The 16657-nt window shown below is 47.6% G+C and overlaps 6 protein-coding genes across 6 annotated transcripts; all 6 read right to left on the minus strand.

The window, feature by feature from the left end:
• Positions 1-359: 359 nt before the first annotated feature.
• On the minus strand, positions 360-2359 carry I303_102909 (uncharacterized protein; the record flags this gene model as incomplete). The annotated part of the gene is made up of 9 exons (XM_018406256.1): positions 360-416; positions 505-591; positions 657-731; positions 798-869; positions 949-1316; positions 1431-1496; positions 1583-1906; positions 1973-2137; positions 2218-2359. 9 exons carry the CDS (start codon positions 2357-2359, stop codon positions 360-362), a joined length of 1356 nt encoding a protein of 451 aa, XP_018264750.1.
• A 389-nt stretch (positions 2360-2748) lies between these two features.
• Positions 2749-3908, minus strand: I303_102910 (uncharacterized protein; the record flags this gene model as incomplete). Its single annotated transcript, XM_018406257.1, has 7 exons — positions 2749-2871; positions 2944-3104; positions 3159-3198; positions 3248-3344; positions 3396-3413; positions 3468-3658; positions 3732-3908. 7 exons carry the CDS (start codon positions 3906-3908, stop codon positions 2749-2751), a joined length of 807 nt encoding a protein of 268 aa, XP_018264751.1.
• An 845-nt stretch (positions 3909-4753) lies between these two features.
• I303_102911 (uncharacterized protein) lies at positions 4754-8604 on the minus strand (the record flags this gene model as incomplete). Its single annotated transcript, XM_065968653.1, has 18 exons — positions 4754-4831; positions 4896-5089; positions 5178-5276; positions 5343-5382; positions 5444-5535; positions 5618-5635; positions 5737-5866; positions 5982-6176; positions 6255-6331; positions 6941-7037; positions 7093-7220; positions 7305-7344; positions 7400-7505; positions 7667-7968; positions 8054-8245; positions 8317-8402; positions 8478-8514; positions 8572-8604. 18 exons carry the CDS (start codon positions 8602-8604, stop codon positions 4754-4756), a joined length of 1944 nt encoding a protein of 647 aa, XP_065824725.1.
• A 297-nt stretch (positions 8605-8901) lies between these two features.
• On the minus strand, positions 8902-10560 carry I303_102912 (uncharacterized protein; the record flags this gene model as incomplete). Its single annotated transcript, XM_065968654.1, has 9 exons — positions 8902-9006; positions 9066-9337; positions 9401-9440; positions 9501-9606; positions 9649-9666; positions 9738-9901; positions 10000-10171; positions 10264-10478; positions 10528-10560. 9 exons carry the CDS (start codon positions 10558-10560, stop codon positions 8902-8904), a joined length of 1125 nt encoding a protein of 374 aa, XP_065824726.1.
• A 2191-nt stretch (positions 10561-12751) lies between these two features.
• I303_102913 (uncharacterized protein) lies at positions 12752-14275 on the minus strand (the record flags this gene model as incomplete). Its single annotated transcript, XM_018406260.2, has 10 exons — positions 12752-12856; positions 12933-13096; positions 13154-13193; positions 13248-13350; positions 13496-13659; positions 13716-13791; positions 13864-13904; positions 13994-14073; positions 14138-14174; positions 14243-14275. The coding sequence occupies 10 exons, from the start codon at positions 14273-14275 to the stop codon at positions 12752-12754; spliced, it is 843 nt and encodes a 280-aa protein (XP_018264754.2).
• A 653-nt stretch (positions 14276-14928) lies between these two features.
• On the minus strand, positions 14929-16453 carry I303_102914 (uncharacterized protein; the record flags this gene model as incomplete). The annotated part of the gene is made up of 10 exons (XM_018406261.1): positions 14929-15030; positions 15098-15258; positions 15328-15367; positions 15423-15519; positions 15596-15613; positions 15678-15841; positions 15910-16107; positions 16171-16250; positions 16320-16356; positions 16421-16453. 10 exons carry the CDS (start codon positions 16451-16453, stop codon positions 14929-14931), a joined length of 930 nt encoding a protein of 309 aa, XP_018264755.1.
• Positions 16454-16657: the final 204 nt, after the last annotated feature.

The following is a 16657-nucleotide window of genomic DNA, read 5'->3' on the forward strand; positions in this document are numbered from 1 at the left end:
GAGGCAAGCTAGCCGGAACTCCATGGTACAGCACAGTACTGTACTCTGTATATGTCGCGCCACTAGACCGAAGTCTAAATTGATTTCACCCGGAAGCACGTTGCACTGGGAGAGTTGCGGTGTACATCGATCTTTTGGGGTAAGTGCTTGACCTTTAAGCTCATTCTCAGCAACTGTGATTGATGGGAAAGTACATCTGATGTCAGTGGGACAGCCAACTTGATATCAGATATCAGGAAAGTTTGCCTCCGGGGAGTCGCATGTCACATATGTTCGTACATGGTCTACCATTACAGACTGACACTTCCGATGATTGGGAGACTTAGCACATGTCATCTCCCTTTCCAATGTTGAGCTTATCACAACATCCCGTCTATTTTACTCTCTAGCCATTCCGAAAACACTTCCACATTGAGCTGTGAGCAGGATTGGTCAGCTAAATCCATGTATGCGGGCAGTGTATGACTGGTAAGGCTGAGCAGAAGGTTCAATAACTGGACTTACTGGGAATCTCGTCCCGTCATGCAAGGCATTTCCATTTCCTCCGTTTTGCGGTTTCCAATCCTCTGGCGGGAATTCTCCATCTTCTCGCTGCGGATTACGGCCAAGACGTCAGCTACGGCATACATCTAAACGATTGATTCAGGGAGACATACCCATATCAGATGTTGATGGCCTAACACTGCACTGATCGGTGCATAATCGTATGCAAATGTCGTCTTTGGGAAGCACTATAATCACTTCCCAGTCAGCTCTATGTCACATGTATCATTCCCGAAGGATCTAATACGACTCACCTCAATAACAATTCCTCCGGTAGGCATCCACATTTCATGAGTCAATCCATTTCCATGTACTCCAAACATTATCTACCCACCCAAGCCAGTGTCAGCCTCAGTCTCAGCCATTAGCTTGTACCACTCTCAAGCTCGTTGGACAATCACTTACATCGGCATCACTGAACAACTCAAATTGTCCCCTTAGATCGATGTTCTCCAGCTTGGCGTCTATGATCACAGCTTTCCCTTGTTCTTCTATCCTCTTCAGGTGTTTCAGTAATTCCTGGTGCGTCTTATCCGGGAATTTCCTATCGCTGCCCTGCCTATCCGCATATACCACTTTTACTTTGTTCCCTATACTTTTTCCAGCTCTATGTCGAGTCTGTATAGGTATATCATAATAATTCAGGAACTTCTCTCGCACCGATGCGAGAGAGTTGGGGGAAGGAGCGAGTTTGTATGCGTCCAACGCCATCTTGTACCATACTTGAGAAAGAGGGTTATTACGATGAGCCGTCTCTCGATCCGTCAGTAGTACTAGACGTGGCAAGTGAATGTCAGCTTGGTCGTCCGTATGAGGCGAGGGAAAGCCAATCGTCCTGATAGGACGGAAGTGAATGAAATGAACAATCAAGGAGGATTACGACTCACGCCGTTCAAAGTATATCCATCTATTGGTGTTCGTCATCTCCCTCCATCCAGCCGGATCTATTATACCTGTCATTTCACTCAATTGTCAGCATGACCGAGTCCAGGCAAATTTCTCGAGGGGCGTGTGTACAGTTCTGGTTCAGTAGACCTACCATCTTTGCCCACAAGACCCTCTGATACAGCTCTAGACAGCCCATCCTTGCCATCCCAATTCCATTCCCAAGCAAACAATATCCGATTTGCCAGTCCTACATCCACTTTGTTCGCTGACGAAACCAGCGGGAGCTGGTTCGATTCTTGTAAAGCTAATCTCCTGCCTAAGCCTTTATATATGTTCCAAGGTTTCTTCAGATCCGAAGGTAAAGGTTTATGTATCGATGATAAGACGCTATACGACCCCAAGATGATTTCCGAAGCAAAGTGATAATACATGAAATAGCCTGACCATGATCCGGGCCAACCGTCATTCAGAAATACTGTCCACCGTAGATGAGCAATTGCGCATTCCATCGACAACCACAGTGAGAATGACTTATACGTACTGGTAGTCCCATTGATTTCGGTGATTCCTCCCCCGCCTTCAACATCTGGGCCATCCTTCTTACTTTCGAATGTGACTACATCCTTCGTCCCATCTCCCCAGCCGGTACTAGCAGTGAAAAGCCTTTCGTTATTGGGTATATGTCCATGATCGTCACCTATAAAATCTGGACGACCGGTTCAATTCAAGGATAAGTGAGCTTAGACGGCCTGAGCAAGAGCCGTACTAGAGGAGCGGGTAACGTACAGAACTTCTTATTATTGTACCAGACATTATCCAGAACCGTATAACCAGGTACACCGCCAATATATTCTGTCGGACCTTGCGAGTGAAACGAGATAGGTGGGGAATAGTCGGACTTCACAGGAGAGGATGAACCGGATCCCATACTCTCACTTCAACATCGGGACCCATGCAGATCCTGAAATGTAAGTTGAAGCAGTGTGATTCACCATATAATTACTGTACAAACCAAACTTGAAAGCCGACTTCAGCTAATGTTGACGACCTGACATTTTCCAGCTCTTTGGATGGCCTTGGTACCGAGTTTAGATGAGTTACGGTAACAACCAAATTTAGCTTGGTGTTCATGCGTTCCCCCTCTTAGCTATTTGTTTTCAGGTACCAAAGTACGCTTAATCCGTTAACCCATCCGCAAGCACCACACCGGAGGGTCTTGACCATGGGTTAGAGGAATTTCAGGAATTCAGGGACTTGAATGGCGCCGGGTGTATTGCACGCACGGTACGAAGCAAGTTACATGACACAAAATACCTCTTAGACAATGGTCCTAGTATCGTCTCCATCCCTCAACGCCTTCAATATATTCATCGTATACTTGGTCTGTTCGAGCTCTCTCCTCAATTCACCACGTTGCTTGATAAGCTCCTTGTTCATATCCTATGAATCACATCGCTTCGCATCAGCTTCGCACATTCAGAAATTCAACTCAATCAACCCGACTGAACTCACCTCGCTCCGCTTCAGTCTCGCTTTCAATATGTCCAGCTGATGCAGTATATCGCCCTCTTCCTCGCTGTCCACATCATCCGCGTCTCGTCTCCTTTTCTTGCGACTCGACAGATCGGGCAGTGGGAAAGAAGGATTAGGCGGCGGAGCAGGAATATGATCCGCTGGAATTCGCATTCAGTCAACGACATTCTGAATGTCGTTTCCGCTCAACTTACGTATCAACCCATACGAGATCAGATTCTCTCGAGTTTCAAGCTGAGTGACAAGTCAGCCTGAAAGATTGTTTTTCTGGAAGCGCACTCACAATGAAGTGGAATGAGTAGAAGGTTTGCTCGTCCCCTCTTTCAGCGAACATCATTGGTCTAGTCGGACTTTGTCCCATCTTGACCGGGTCGGTTGCGCTGTTCCCATCAGTCAGCATACTGCAGATCGTAGAGGAGTAGCGGGCTTACTATACCGATCGATGTGAGCTATGATTGGAAGCATATCAGCAAGCAGCCGAATTTAGCGCTTCTATCACTCACTTCTCCTCACCTGCTGCCTGGTCGATAATCGGGATCGGCGTTTCAGGTTTGTCGGATATCGATGGACAAGAGATTGGTATCCATATACCCCGAGACAAGATAATATCGATCCTACCCCGGTGTTTCTCAGATGCAATTACTTCCGCGTCACTTCTGTCGATGGAATTGGCGGACGCATGAGACTTTTCGTCCTACTTAGCCCAAATCATGGACAAGGTCATCAGTGACTGCCCAGACAAAATATCCTTGTACATAGCTACTTACGACAGACCCAAATCTCATCTTGCACTTCATCAGCTCGCCTCCTCGCTGCAGTGGGACCGAGTCGATTCGATGCTCCCTAAAGTCGGGATTCCAGTAACTTCCGCTTAATCTCTTGCCATCTACGAAACACGCTGCTCGCCAGTCGTCGGACCGAGATCGGGTGAAGGTAGGTGACATTTCGATGGTGATTGCGAATGGCTAGATTGAATGATCAAAGTTTGCTCTGATCCCAAAGAGGTGGTGCGTGATTATGAGTGACTCACTGCTCCCCTCTGTACTTCCAAGTAACACAGGGAAGATCTCGTCCCGTCATCTTTCGTCAAGTGATGATATCCATGTTCACCTGTTGTATCGCACGATGCACGTTGAGTGGCGAACAAACGGTTTCACGGAGAGAAGGTACAGTACAGTACTTACGGAAAGGTAAACCGGTATCTGTATTTTCGATACTAGCCTGAAGAACGCCAAGCTGCCTTGTAAGCAGGTTCAACAACATACTCTACCGACTAAACAATAATCCCAGTGAAGAAAGGGCTATACTTTACTTACTCTGAAACAATAAGCAGGTCGAGTTTGAGATATCATCGTTCGTATCCCTTAACAGATAACCTTACGATACTGTAGTCATAGGACAGGGAGATAACGATGATGTTGAAGAGAAAGAACAATAAAGAGTACAAAGTGGATGTTTCAGCGCTTCGATGATGGGGACAGTCAGGTAGCATGAAATTTGATCGGAAGAATCATCGATTTTACGACCACACACTGAACGAAAAGTTGATGCACACAAACAAGCACGTACAACAGGCATCCTTTGCACGCTCTCACGATCAGAAGCAAAAAATCCTCAATAATTAACAATTGATGCATAGACGTGAATCTCAGATAAAGTAGCTTTCGCTCATTCTGTACAGTATACTCATGAAGGGCCACACACAGTAATCCCAAGAGCTATTCCTCGAATTAAATCGATGGAACATACCCTGTGGATCCTTCGTGGAGTTTCGAGCCGATGTCATCGTCTAAGCATCGTCATCCACCTCGGTGAGATCCACAGCAATGCGCCTCGGGCCCTTGCCATTCCTTACAGCCACTTGCTCCTGCCAATTATTCGAGGGTCAGCGTGTCACTGTTGATAAAGCAATCAATGATGGGTGAGCTCACAGTCAGATACTCGATACGCTTTCTCAATAGATCCTTGTCGTCGAGATCTTGCTCTTGCTTTACTTGGGTAGTCTCAGCTGTTGGAGGAGGTTGCTGATCCGGATCAATTTTTATATCCTTCACTTCGTTAGCATCTTTCACATTCTGGTGATCCTTTGCATTCTCCTTATTCCCCTGACCCTCAAATCCCGCTGCTGGGAGGTCGATGTCTTTTCTCCGTCTTCGGTTTTTTAACATGTCCCTGTTCTCGTTCTTTGGGCTCCATGATTTCGAATCCATCACTCTCCATGGTAGGTTCTTTCACACTCTCTACCGACGACTCCCTTTGTTCAGCGTGAGCCGGCACCTCGGTTTTCTGCGGTAAGACTTCAGAGTCTTCGGCTAGTACCAATCACGGTGGAGTAAGCTTTGTTATATCATACAACTGCTTCGCCTGAAGCGACCTACCTATAATCCCGAGCTTGACAAGTTGAGTGCGCTCTCGATACTGAATGAACTCTCTTAGTCAATTAGCCTTTTCATCTGCAACCTCCTTTCAGGGAACGTACGGCAAAGCTGAATCTGTAGTACGGCCCTTTACTCTCTTCCTCGATCCACTCGAAAGATGCGGTCTCAGATCCTTCCACGGGCTCTCTTTCACCTAGACTGATGTCGTACAAGAAATCTCTCAGCAGTTACACTTTGTTGGCATAGCTGGGGATTCAGACACTAAGAAGACTGACGCCACAGCATAAGCCATCCTATGAATCACATGGTTAATGAGTCAGCGGTGATCTAATGTTCGTCTGTTGAGCAGGGACTCGCTTGTGTTTCTTTTCGTCTAAAGTGCAATCTTCAATACCTTCCTCATTGTATTTCTCACTATCGTCGACCTGATCATAGACACCACGGGTGATCAGGACTTCGATTTGACCGACTTTCAACGGCATCTTGGTTCCTGGATCTACCTTGCTCAGATCATCGGTGGTATTCTACAGTGCCAGTCCAGGGGATCAGCCACACACGCCTTTCTCTTTGTTTCCTCTTGTTTCTCCTTTTTGATTTGATTTGATTTGGCTTCATGTCCCTGAGGAAGGTGTTACTTACCGCTGGCTTGAATATCAATTTAGCTTTCGTGTATTCACCATCTATCCTCTCTAGCATATCTTCCACCGAGATCGACCTCGAATCTTGACAAAGCGCATACTCGGTGATATTTTGTCCGTCGATGAAGTATTGGCATTTCCAGTCGCTTTTGGGATATGGCGCCGAAGCGAATTTCGTGAGCTCGATCACGAACGGCTGAGCAGTGATTTTGATGATCAGCAGGCTCGCAGCTTGTATGTCCATCGAACACTGATGATTGTTTCAGCTGCTCACCCCTGGTATGATTTCCACGAAACATCCTGACTCAGGTGTGCATCCTTTCCCTCTGAGATGGCGTACTTTGTAATCGTCTGACCATCACCAAGTGAGCAGTATCCCGGTATTCATTGTCAGCTGTTTCTGAGGAGAGAAGATGAGGGAGGAGAATCTTGCCTAGACGCTTGTCTTGTTCTACCGATCTGATGTACACCTAGATGGCCATCAGTCTATCGACTGATCATGGAAGTAAAAGGTTAAATGAGCAGCTCCGTTTCGCCACTCACTTCAAAGCCCCAACGGGCATCTCGAGATCGCATGACATTGGTGTCACTCTAGTTTGGGATTGCTGAGCTGATCAGATAAAAGGAAGAGAGGAAGGAAAGGAAGATGCAACGCTGAAGTGTGTCGTCGGTGTATCATGATTGTTGAAATGACGCCAGACGGTCCGTGCCACGTTACGTGTAAATATCTGAAGACACGCCCCACAGGACCGCATGATGGTCCGCCCGCCATACAAGATCGCTACAGCCGGTACTCCATGGTCAGATCAAGCTGTATCTTGCGAATCGACAATGCATCATCATCTCTAGCACAACTCGACAACGACAGCAACTACATACAGTATCTCTACAACTGCAAACAGACGAGCACAACTTCACGACTTGAAAGTCCGTTGTTGCGGTCTCGTACCTAAAACTAACCGCTGTCATCCTGGGTCAGGTCGCAGATAAGGTGATCTTCTACGGTCTGACCTTCTCGGAGTTTTTGATTATCCTGTCGAAGCGCCTTGTTTTCCTCCTGCAGCATCACACGCGATCAACTTCACACTTGCTTGATCAAAACCGGCACTTACCGCCATCTTTCTCATGTGCTTTTTAAGCTGGTTAATTTCTTGCTCAGCTTGAGTCTGCTCAAGGGGACGCTTTGAGGGATGTCCAGCAGCTGTAGCTGTTTGACCTTCATCTGACTTATCTTTCCTCTCTTGCAGATACATACAGGCTCATCATCAGCAAAATGGACAGACTTTCAGGGCGATCTAGAATTTCAGCGGAACCGTTGTCTCACGGATGATGCCATACAGCTCGAGCCAGGCTCTTGAGCGATACTGTTTGCTGAGTCAGCTCAAGCCTTTGGTAGCCTGTAAACAGGATGGAACGTACTTTGAAAGTGAATTTGTAGGAGGGCCGATCTTCTTGCTTGAGAGGCGTGAACTTGGGTGCTCGCCATTGAGGAACCGGAGGTTGATATGGTCGAAGGTTGGTCACACTATGGTACACCAGTGAAGATCAAATTGAGTATGCAGGCTTACATACATGGGAAATCCTCCTCACGTCGTTGTGAGCGCGCATCTACATATGGAGTGACCAAGCACGATGAGCGAACATGAATCGACGGGTGACGTCCCGCGTTACTGATGATGGACTTACTTCTTCTCCTTCTCATTCGCTATACCCAGGTCGAAGTTCACCGGCTGAAAAGGTTCTTCCTTCTTCGATGATGGGGTAATTATCGGTCTTGGCTGTGGCTTTGGTTGAGGCTTCGGCTGTGGCTTTGGCTGTGGTCGTAGGTTTGGCTTTACTGTCATGCTATAAGCCTTTGGAACAGCAGGCCTCTTGGAAAGGATGACAGGGGCAACCCAAGCGCCTGGAGTCAGGCTGATTTCGATCACACCCAACATGGCGACAGAATCCGCCTTGAAAGTGATCTGCTCCGGATCATCTGTAGTGGGCTAATACCCCTACTGTGAGCAGCTCATACTTTGCAGTCCCCCTTGGCAACGATTGCCGGAGTGCGGTACCTTAGAATCCACTCACAAGCGCATCGAAGGTCAGATCACCGTCGAGGTATGTGTCACCTTCTTTGATGGTAGCGACCTCGTGATTGATCTGGCCGTCTTCCTTTTTCCATTGCGAGTCACGCAAAAGCTGTCCATTGATGCGGACTTCACATTTCCAGTCGCGGCCATTATTCCAGCTTGGATCTTTGGCGATGCAGATCCTGTATGGCTGGCGAATGGGAAAAAAATTCGGGCTGACGTCAGCTCAGCTCATTAATAATTATATGTTGTAGTACATGCCTCGTTAATAGCTTCCAGGTAACATTCTGCTCTTGGACAGTACTGGGGAGTTAGTGAAGGTGTATAATGGTTGATCTTCCATTCAGCTACCCAAGAATAAAAACGGATTGAGCACATTTCGACGCTGTCGATTCACCGGAGAGTAGTATAATACTGCTCACTCATTCGCTTTCCTTCGGCTTTGGTCTCTACCCAAGCCTGTAGGAGAGTGTTATCAGTGTTGCCTGTGACCAATGTAGGTCCTGATGGACTTACCTTGGAGGGCAAGTTGGGTATATGGGAGAGCATTATAGCTATGTTGTTCATGCGGTGACAGAAGAAGGAAGAACAATAAAGTTTCTGAAAGAGAGAACTGTGTAACTTCATCGTCGAGCCTTTGTTTGCCTGTGGTTAGTCGGATGAGAACTCCCTGAACAACGGGTCCGTGCGCCATAAGCAATGCCCTGCTGATTAACACCGATACATGTCCAACTACAGAATACATCGTCCGCAATACAGCTCAACACGGTATATACAATTAACGCACAAATCTGGCTCACATTCCGTCTACCGGCCGATCAGCTCTGATCATGACCGATACTAATCTCATTCACTATCATAGTGTCCAAGCGTAAGATCGACCGCCTGCTCTTCGATCCGTTGACCCATTTGGAGTCTGCGAATCTGATCTCTGAGGGCATGATTCTCTTCCTGCGGACAATCCATCCGTCAGCTGGTTCATGCGGGTGAGAGTACAGTAGCAGTTTCACCCCTAAAAGTTGAATCCGCTTGAGTGATCCAGGATTCGCAGGGCCAGAGAGGTCCTCTTTTTCATCAATCTCGACCGCGTTCTTCAGGAACATTGCTAACTTTCGCTTCTTGCTCTGCTTGTCGGCAGAATTGGTCAAATCGATAGCATCTGCGAACATCGTTGCAGGTACCTTCTTCTTTGTCTGCGTTGGTGAGCCGCCAGCGGAGTCTTTATGAGACGCTGTTTCGGTTTCTCCTGGAACTTCCATCTCTTGATACGTTTTGGGTGATTCTATTCATCTCGTCAGATCCTCTTGTGTGAATGTAAGCCTACATAAGACCAAAATCGACGTACCTATCACCCGCATTTTCTTGAGAACGATCTCCGAGCGGTACTACCGATCTTGTTGTCAGTGTCTGTGACGCTTCATGTATGTCTCGACCTGTTAACTCACGTTGAAGATGAATCGATATGGCGCCCGAAGGCTGAGATTGGGCGTAAAATTCCAGATCCCCATCGTCTTCGGAGCAGCAACATCCGACATCGATAGGCTTGGACAACTGGTCAGTGAAAAACAGCTTGAATCAGCGTTGAACGCTCACCTGGTTGTCTGAGCAAATCTGCAACGGAACAAATTGAGTCCTTCATCGAGTCAAGGCATCTTAACGCTTAACGCGGGATATCAACTCACTTCTTGGCCTTCTCATCTCCGACTCTATGCGTTAGCTGTACGCCTCTGGCCGGACCAGCTCGGTCTCGTACCCAGGTGCCGGGAGTCAGTTTGATGACGATAGTACCGAGACTCTTGATATCCTCCGACGTCAGTGTGACCTCTTCCTTCTCGCTTGTTGTGGTCTGACACCATGAGTCGGTCATTCGGCATCAGCAGGAAGTGGGCACTCAAGCCAAATGTTCAACGAAGAGTCAAATTGAAATTGACTGTTCTTGCTCACCAAAGGCAGGAAAATGAGAGATGATTTGACGAGCTTTCCATTCTGCATGTTTCGCACACTTTCAATTCGATACTCTTCGTCGCGTTTGAACCACACACCCTCGTAATCGATATAAGTACCGTCAATATACACGTCGCATCTCCAGTCGGTGTCCGGCACACACGCAAACTTTCTGATGCAAATTGCATATGGCTGAAAGACGTCATCAGCCATGATCGACTATGTCAGGCTGGGATGAACTGACATCAAAAGCGTAGCACTTACATGCTCCATGGTCTCAAGGTAACATGTGACATATGCTGTACGGTCGATTCGTCGATTCCATGCGTAACCTGATACTCGTCTGCATCGACCGATAGGATCACGGCAGCATCAGGATCAGCTTGACCATCACTACTGAGTCTTGATCTCGACAGGACCATCAATCTGCAGACGTCGCTTACTGAGACGCTTCTTCGATTCCTTGTTTCCACCCACGCCTAGATCCACATTCAGCTTGTAAATGTCTGAGACTGGCATGTCACTCACTTCGAAGCCTAGCCCCTGACCTGTCGACAGCATCTTGAGCTGTTGCCGGACTGTTGATACCTATAGCACTGGATTGATATCCAGAAATAGTAGAAGTCGATATCGGTGCAAAAGGAAGACATAGATACTCGGGCGAAGATTAGCGGCAGGCAAACGAAACATGTGGACAAAGTCATAGCGCGGAATTACGTCAACCTTCGCTCTCCTCGCGCTTATCAGGCGGAAGGTCCGAGCGCCTCACTTGGATATTTAGATATTTACAACATCATACATAGATGCGAGATATTTGACAGCATATCGTTCTGGGTTGCGAATACACCAATTCTGACCGCCCTCAAAGCAACTAGAAGCCCTCCCTGACTTTCTTGCAACCTTTATTTACCCTTCACGATCAATCGATCATTCCTTCCTAGTCTTCTTAGATGATGTCGCTTGTCGAAGCTGCTTATTCTCTGACGACAGCATTTTGATCTGCTCCTAACCATCACCAGAAAAGTCAGCGGAGCTCAATCAGTCCTTTGGGGAGCGGGTTTGTATCTGTGTCAAAGAGCTTACTTCGAGGTATGGCATTCTCGTAGCCTGCAGATCGGGCTTCACATCTACGTCTCCCTCTTCTTTGACCTCTTCGTCATCAGAGCGTGTGAGGTCAATGGTTCCTGACGTCCTCTTCCTCTTTCTAGTGGCGACCGATCTCTCGACATCAAGCTCTGGGGTGACTTCTGTTGCAATACCCGTGGTGACTCAGTTCAATGCAATTGTCGATCAATGAGCGGATCTGCGCCGAACAAACCGATCATTCCCATCTAGCAGAGGACGATTCGGGGTCGATACTGCACGACTTGATAAGCATCCTATCTGTGTCATGTGACTAGCCTCTCACTTTAAAGACAAATTTATAGCCACGCTGGTTCTCCTTGATTGGCGTAAACTTATAGGTGTCTGTAACCGGAATCACATTCTTTCGAGTTTGCGGTACTGTAGTATCGTGCCGATGAGCTGTAATGCATGAACATCACACCAATGTTACATGTACCTACCTAACGGTCATAGCGAATCTTCCATTCCAGTGAAAACAGTCAGCACCACGCAGTATCAGTACGATGGGATTAACATGGTTACGTACTTCTTTGCTTTTTCGTCGGCAATGCCCGACGCCAACGTTGTGGGTTCAAGTAGCTTCTGACCAGCTGGACGAAAGTGCCCATATCTAATTACAAGCTCAATGATGCCAAATCGCTCAAGCTTTGCTCGATCGATCGTAACAGCAGTGGCATCATCGGTGGTCATCTGCATTACAGTATATGATTCGTCAGTAACGCCGGGATCAACTTATAACGAAAAGAGAAGAGACATGCCAAAGGTGAGAACTTGAGCTGTGAGGCGAACGTCTTCCCCGATTGCTCCTCGTATATGTAGTCCCAGCTGGTATGCTCCTTTCCCTTCCGCCATGCCGACCGTCCCAGGTGAGTGCCGTCGACTTGTACCTTGCAGCTGACATCATATCGCGTTGTATGGAACGCAGCTCGCTTGATGTTAATTCGGAAAGGCTAGCCGAAGTCTTCAGATCAACAACATTAACGAAGACTGTGATCGTGAATGATAGTGCAGGGGGACATACTTGATCAGAGGTCTCGAGGAAACACTCCGTATATGCGGGATTGCCATTCTTCGCAGGATGCTGCTCGATCTGATGCTCGTCTTGAGACGATCCCGTCATCAGCTCGGCACGTATGAACTTAAGACTGGACGAGACCCACTCAGTCGGATTTTACTGTCAGCTTCCTCTATCCATGCCTGATAATCACAAATCAGCTAGTCAATACGTCTATGGTAATTGAGGAAGAGATGTGAAAGTACTTCGAAGCTTTCAACTCCATTTTGCGAAAGCATCATGCGATCTGTCTCCCTCTTGGTCGCTCGATCAGATGACAGCTTCAGGACTTGTGTATCACACGTGGATCAATTCACACTTGGGACGGAGAATAGAGAAGGAAGCAAGGAAGCAAGGAGGAACGATAACATCGTTCTCGGAGTGGAGGTTGACTGGACCAGTGAGTGAAACCAGGGTTCACTGTGCCACTCTTCAGGCACCAACTTCGGATGGTCCGTGCGTTTCAGAACATCATCGATACATGCAGACGTTTTTGAGATCGTATTATAAGAGTCATACCATAAATTCCTCGGACTGGAACCTTCAGTTCGCACTAGGCACTGCTTCATACCATCATTCACTGTCTATGCTCAGATCTATCACTTCCTTCTTGGGTATCTTAGTAGCACCCTTCTTTCGAAGCTGCTTGTTCTGTGAAGAGAGCATTTTCACTTGATCCTGGAAAATGTTTTTCGATGCATCAGTGGACTGCAGCTTGCTCTGCAACGATTGAAACTCGTCTCGTTGTGCTCACTTCGAGATATCTGTCCCTGGAGGCTTGCATATCTGGCTTGACATCTGTCTCTTCCTCCTCTTTGAGCTCATCGACGTCGGATCTCGCCGAGTCAACATCCTGTGGACGTGCTCTTTTCTTGCCTTGGGAAACGGACTGCTCGACAATAGGTTTTGGGGTGGCCTCTACCTCAGGGGACAACAATCCCAGTCAACTGGGGCGCGATGACAATCGAAACATACCAATGATTCCCATTTGACGAAGCACAATTCCTGGTCGATACTGTATTGCGTGATCAGCGAATCTCTATCAATGATAATTCACTCTGAAACTCACGTTGAAGACAAATCTGTATCCCACTTTGCCTTCCCAGTTCGATGCTGAATCGCAAGTCCAGAGCAATTTCTCCGGTAACACAACCTCTTTTGACGGCTTGGTACTGCCCACAGCTCTTGTGAGAAGACATGCAGGACGAGAGGCAAGCTTACGTTGAGCTCACCTGACAGTCAAAGAGAGCCTGATTGACTTCACGAGGTTGTTCAAAATTTTGCATTCACCCAAGGTCCCGCCCCTCACAAGCTCACGTTGCCGAATTTTCATCAGCAATGCCTGCTGCTACTTCCCTCCCTTGGTGCGAACCCTTGCCGATCGGGGGGAAAGAGCCATATCGGAATACCACATCGATACGGCCGAGGTGCATGAGCTGTGCGCCATTGAGCGTGACAGCAGCCTGATCGTCAGGGGTCGCCTATCCATGGTATCAATGCCCGATGAGTCAAGTTAGACAGATAGCGAGATACTTACCAAAGGCGAAAACCTCAAGGCTGATTCAAACGTCTTTCCCTCACGTTTCTCGTAGACACGATCCAGCCGCAATTTCCTACCCGATCTCCATATATATTGAGTGATATGAGCTCCATCAATGTAGTAGTCGCAGCACAGCTCGTGTCACGAATGGTCGTCGCTCTTCTTTTTGATTACGATCCGGAAAGGCTGAACAGGTGTGGTCAGTGCTGTAAGGCTTCTTGAATTGAACATGGCCCTCCAGTCCCGAGCCCCATATCTAGTTCGGAAGGACCTACCTCATCGGAGACCTCCAGAAAACACTCTGTTGAAGGGAGCGTTCCGTTGACCGCAGGATAGTGTTGGGGTTGATATTCGTCTGGACGAGTTTGTTATTCACGCAGCCACGATAGCTTCGGGCACGAAGGCGAGACGGAACTCACTGAATTTGACCTTACGTTCAACTGCTACGATCCAAGACTGCCATCCATAATGAGCGATACGATTTTGTCATCGTCGTCGTGTATGTACTCAAAGAGCCGACTGACCTTGAAGATGGCATCTATACCTTGTGATATCATGGCGCAAGGATATCCTTTCTGAACGGTCTGAAGCTTCTTCAACGGCGAAGGGTATCGCGAGAACAATCATTTGTTTGGTCTTGACTTGAATCAGATTTGTCATATGATGGATAATGATGCTCGCCAGAATCAAGGAAGCAAGAAAGAGGGAACGATAAAGTCGTGTTTGAAGTGGAGGTTGGAGGCCGTGGCTAAGACAAACACATGGAACGAATCGGGCACAGCACTGTACGGATAACTAAAATTAATCTTTGCGAGGAGTCGCGTAGCGACTGTATGAGACACCTAACAGGTGGCGAGCCAGTCGCGTCCTGTATAACATATAGGACCCAATAGTTTCGATTTGTAGATATGGTGAGAAACCGTTGTCAGCACCTACACCTGCGAAGGCCATGTGTACGTCAGAGTTTGTTAGTGATGTATCTACAGAATACGAAAATCATACCACTGTGTTCTGTGAAGAACCCGGCTACCAGTTCTGATTCTGCTTCAGGACGGTCAAATGGTGTCGGTCTTCTTTCAATGATATATACATACATGCTACGCTGTGAATTGGGATGCACGTATCGATCATTGCCCGGTTATTCTGTACAAATGTATATTTATACACGTCAGGCTACCCAAGAGGACCTCTGTAAGCTCCACAGTCTCCTTCAATCCTCATCGGAATCTTGAGTCAGGTCTACGACGCCGTCATTCGCCTTCTTCCCCTTTTCTTTTTGCTTCAATTGGCCGGTGAGCATCCTGACCTGCTCCTGTGCGTTTCAAGCAAGTCAAGTCAGTCACATCTTCCTCAGGCTGATTAAGGAATCGGCAGCTTACTTCGAGATATTTCACTCTTTTCGCTCTCAGGTTGGGCTTGACATCCTCTTCACCTTCTTCCTTAACTATCGACTCTTCCTCATCTGCCAAGTCAATTACAGCTGAACTCCTCTTCCGTTTTCGCTGAGGCGCCGGCGTTGTTTGTTCGTCCTCGGGCGTATCTATGTTGAAAACAAGACTCAGCTGTTGGATTTTCCTGCGCGGAAAACACCTTGGGCATGTGATCTCACCAATGATTCGCATTTGCTCCAGGACAGCTTTTGGTCGGTACTATATCAATTTCCAAATTAGCCTTCGTACAGACACTTGTAGAATCACTTCTCACCTTGAAGACGAATCGATGAAAGAGTCTCCTATTCCCCTTTGGAAAAAAGGTCCAATGCATCTCTTGGGATGTTTTGTACTCGGTTGAATCCGTCGTGCTATTTCACCGTGCTGTTATGTGAGCTTCAAACCTTGGGAGACAAATGAGATTGGAAGCTTGATTCGTAGACTGACCCCACCGAGTACGCAAACCTATGAGATGATGGGGAACAATGGGTTCAGCATTCTTATTAAAAGAGCGTGAAATGGAACCGACTTCTTGGCCTTCTCGCTCATAGTTCCTTCGACCAGACTGCTCGTTCCACGGTCTCCGTAGCCTGCCTCCGTATAGCGCCCACATTCGAGAGTGATCTCGATGGTCCCAAGCTTCTTCATCGCCACAGGGTCAATTGTGACTTTCGCTAAATCGTCGGTCGTGGGCTGTGATCGAGGCAAAAACCGAAGTCAATCAGTGTGTAGTCAACTACAACGACCCTACGCGCGCTTACCATGGGGGCAAACTGGAATGAAGACGTGTAGAGCTTCCCTTCTCGCTCGTGCGTTGTATCCTGCCATTGGACTAGCTGTGAGATCTGAGGTCTCCATGCTATACCTTTTTCGATTTTCGAGCCGTCAATGTACAGGAAAACCTGAAGGTCGTACTTGCACTTGCAATCGCTCATTCTTCTCAAGTTGATTGTGAAAGCCTAGACACTCTTGTCAGGTCAGTGCATCAATAGGAAGTCTATGAAGGGGGAAAGAAGGCTTACCTCATCAATGGTCTCCAGAAAACACTCGGTGTAAGGTGGTTGAGTTTCAGCTTTAGGATGGTGTTCGATTTGGTGCTCATCTGTGGATCATTGTCAGCTACATCACGCAATCGAGGTAGGACCAAAGATCCGAGGGGAAAGTAGCTTACTCAAGCAGTTTTTGTGATCCTTCCCTTCTACCCATGCCTGCCATCACGATCTCGTCAGCTCCTCGCCGGCTCTACAGCTGATCAAACGAAGGACCACTAACCTCGAACCCTGCTGACGGCCCTTGGGAAAGCATGTCTCCTCGCTTTCCCACGAACTATCCAGTCTTTGCTGCAAGATTAAGCTGATCCAAATATGGAATCTATTGGTCATTCAAACGAGGAAGAGCTAAGTGTGTGAAGAAGACTTCCACATTTCAAGTTGAAGAGTTGATGTCAACCGAGTATGAAACCAGGGACGCGTTTCTCATTTGCTCAGGAACGAGTTCGGCAGGTCCGAG

The sequence above is a fragment of the Kwoniella dejecticola genome, chromosome 3 (assembly GCF_000512565.2).
Source record: "Kwoniella dejecticola CBS 10117 chromosome 3, complete sequence".
Taxonomy (NCBI): domain Eukaryota; kingdom Fungi; phylum Basidiomycota; class Tremellomycetes; order Tremellales; family Cryptococcaceae; genus Kwoniella; species Kwoniella dejecticola.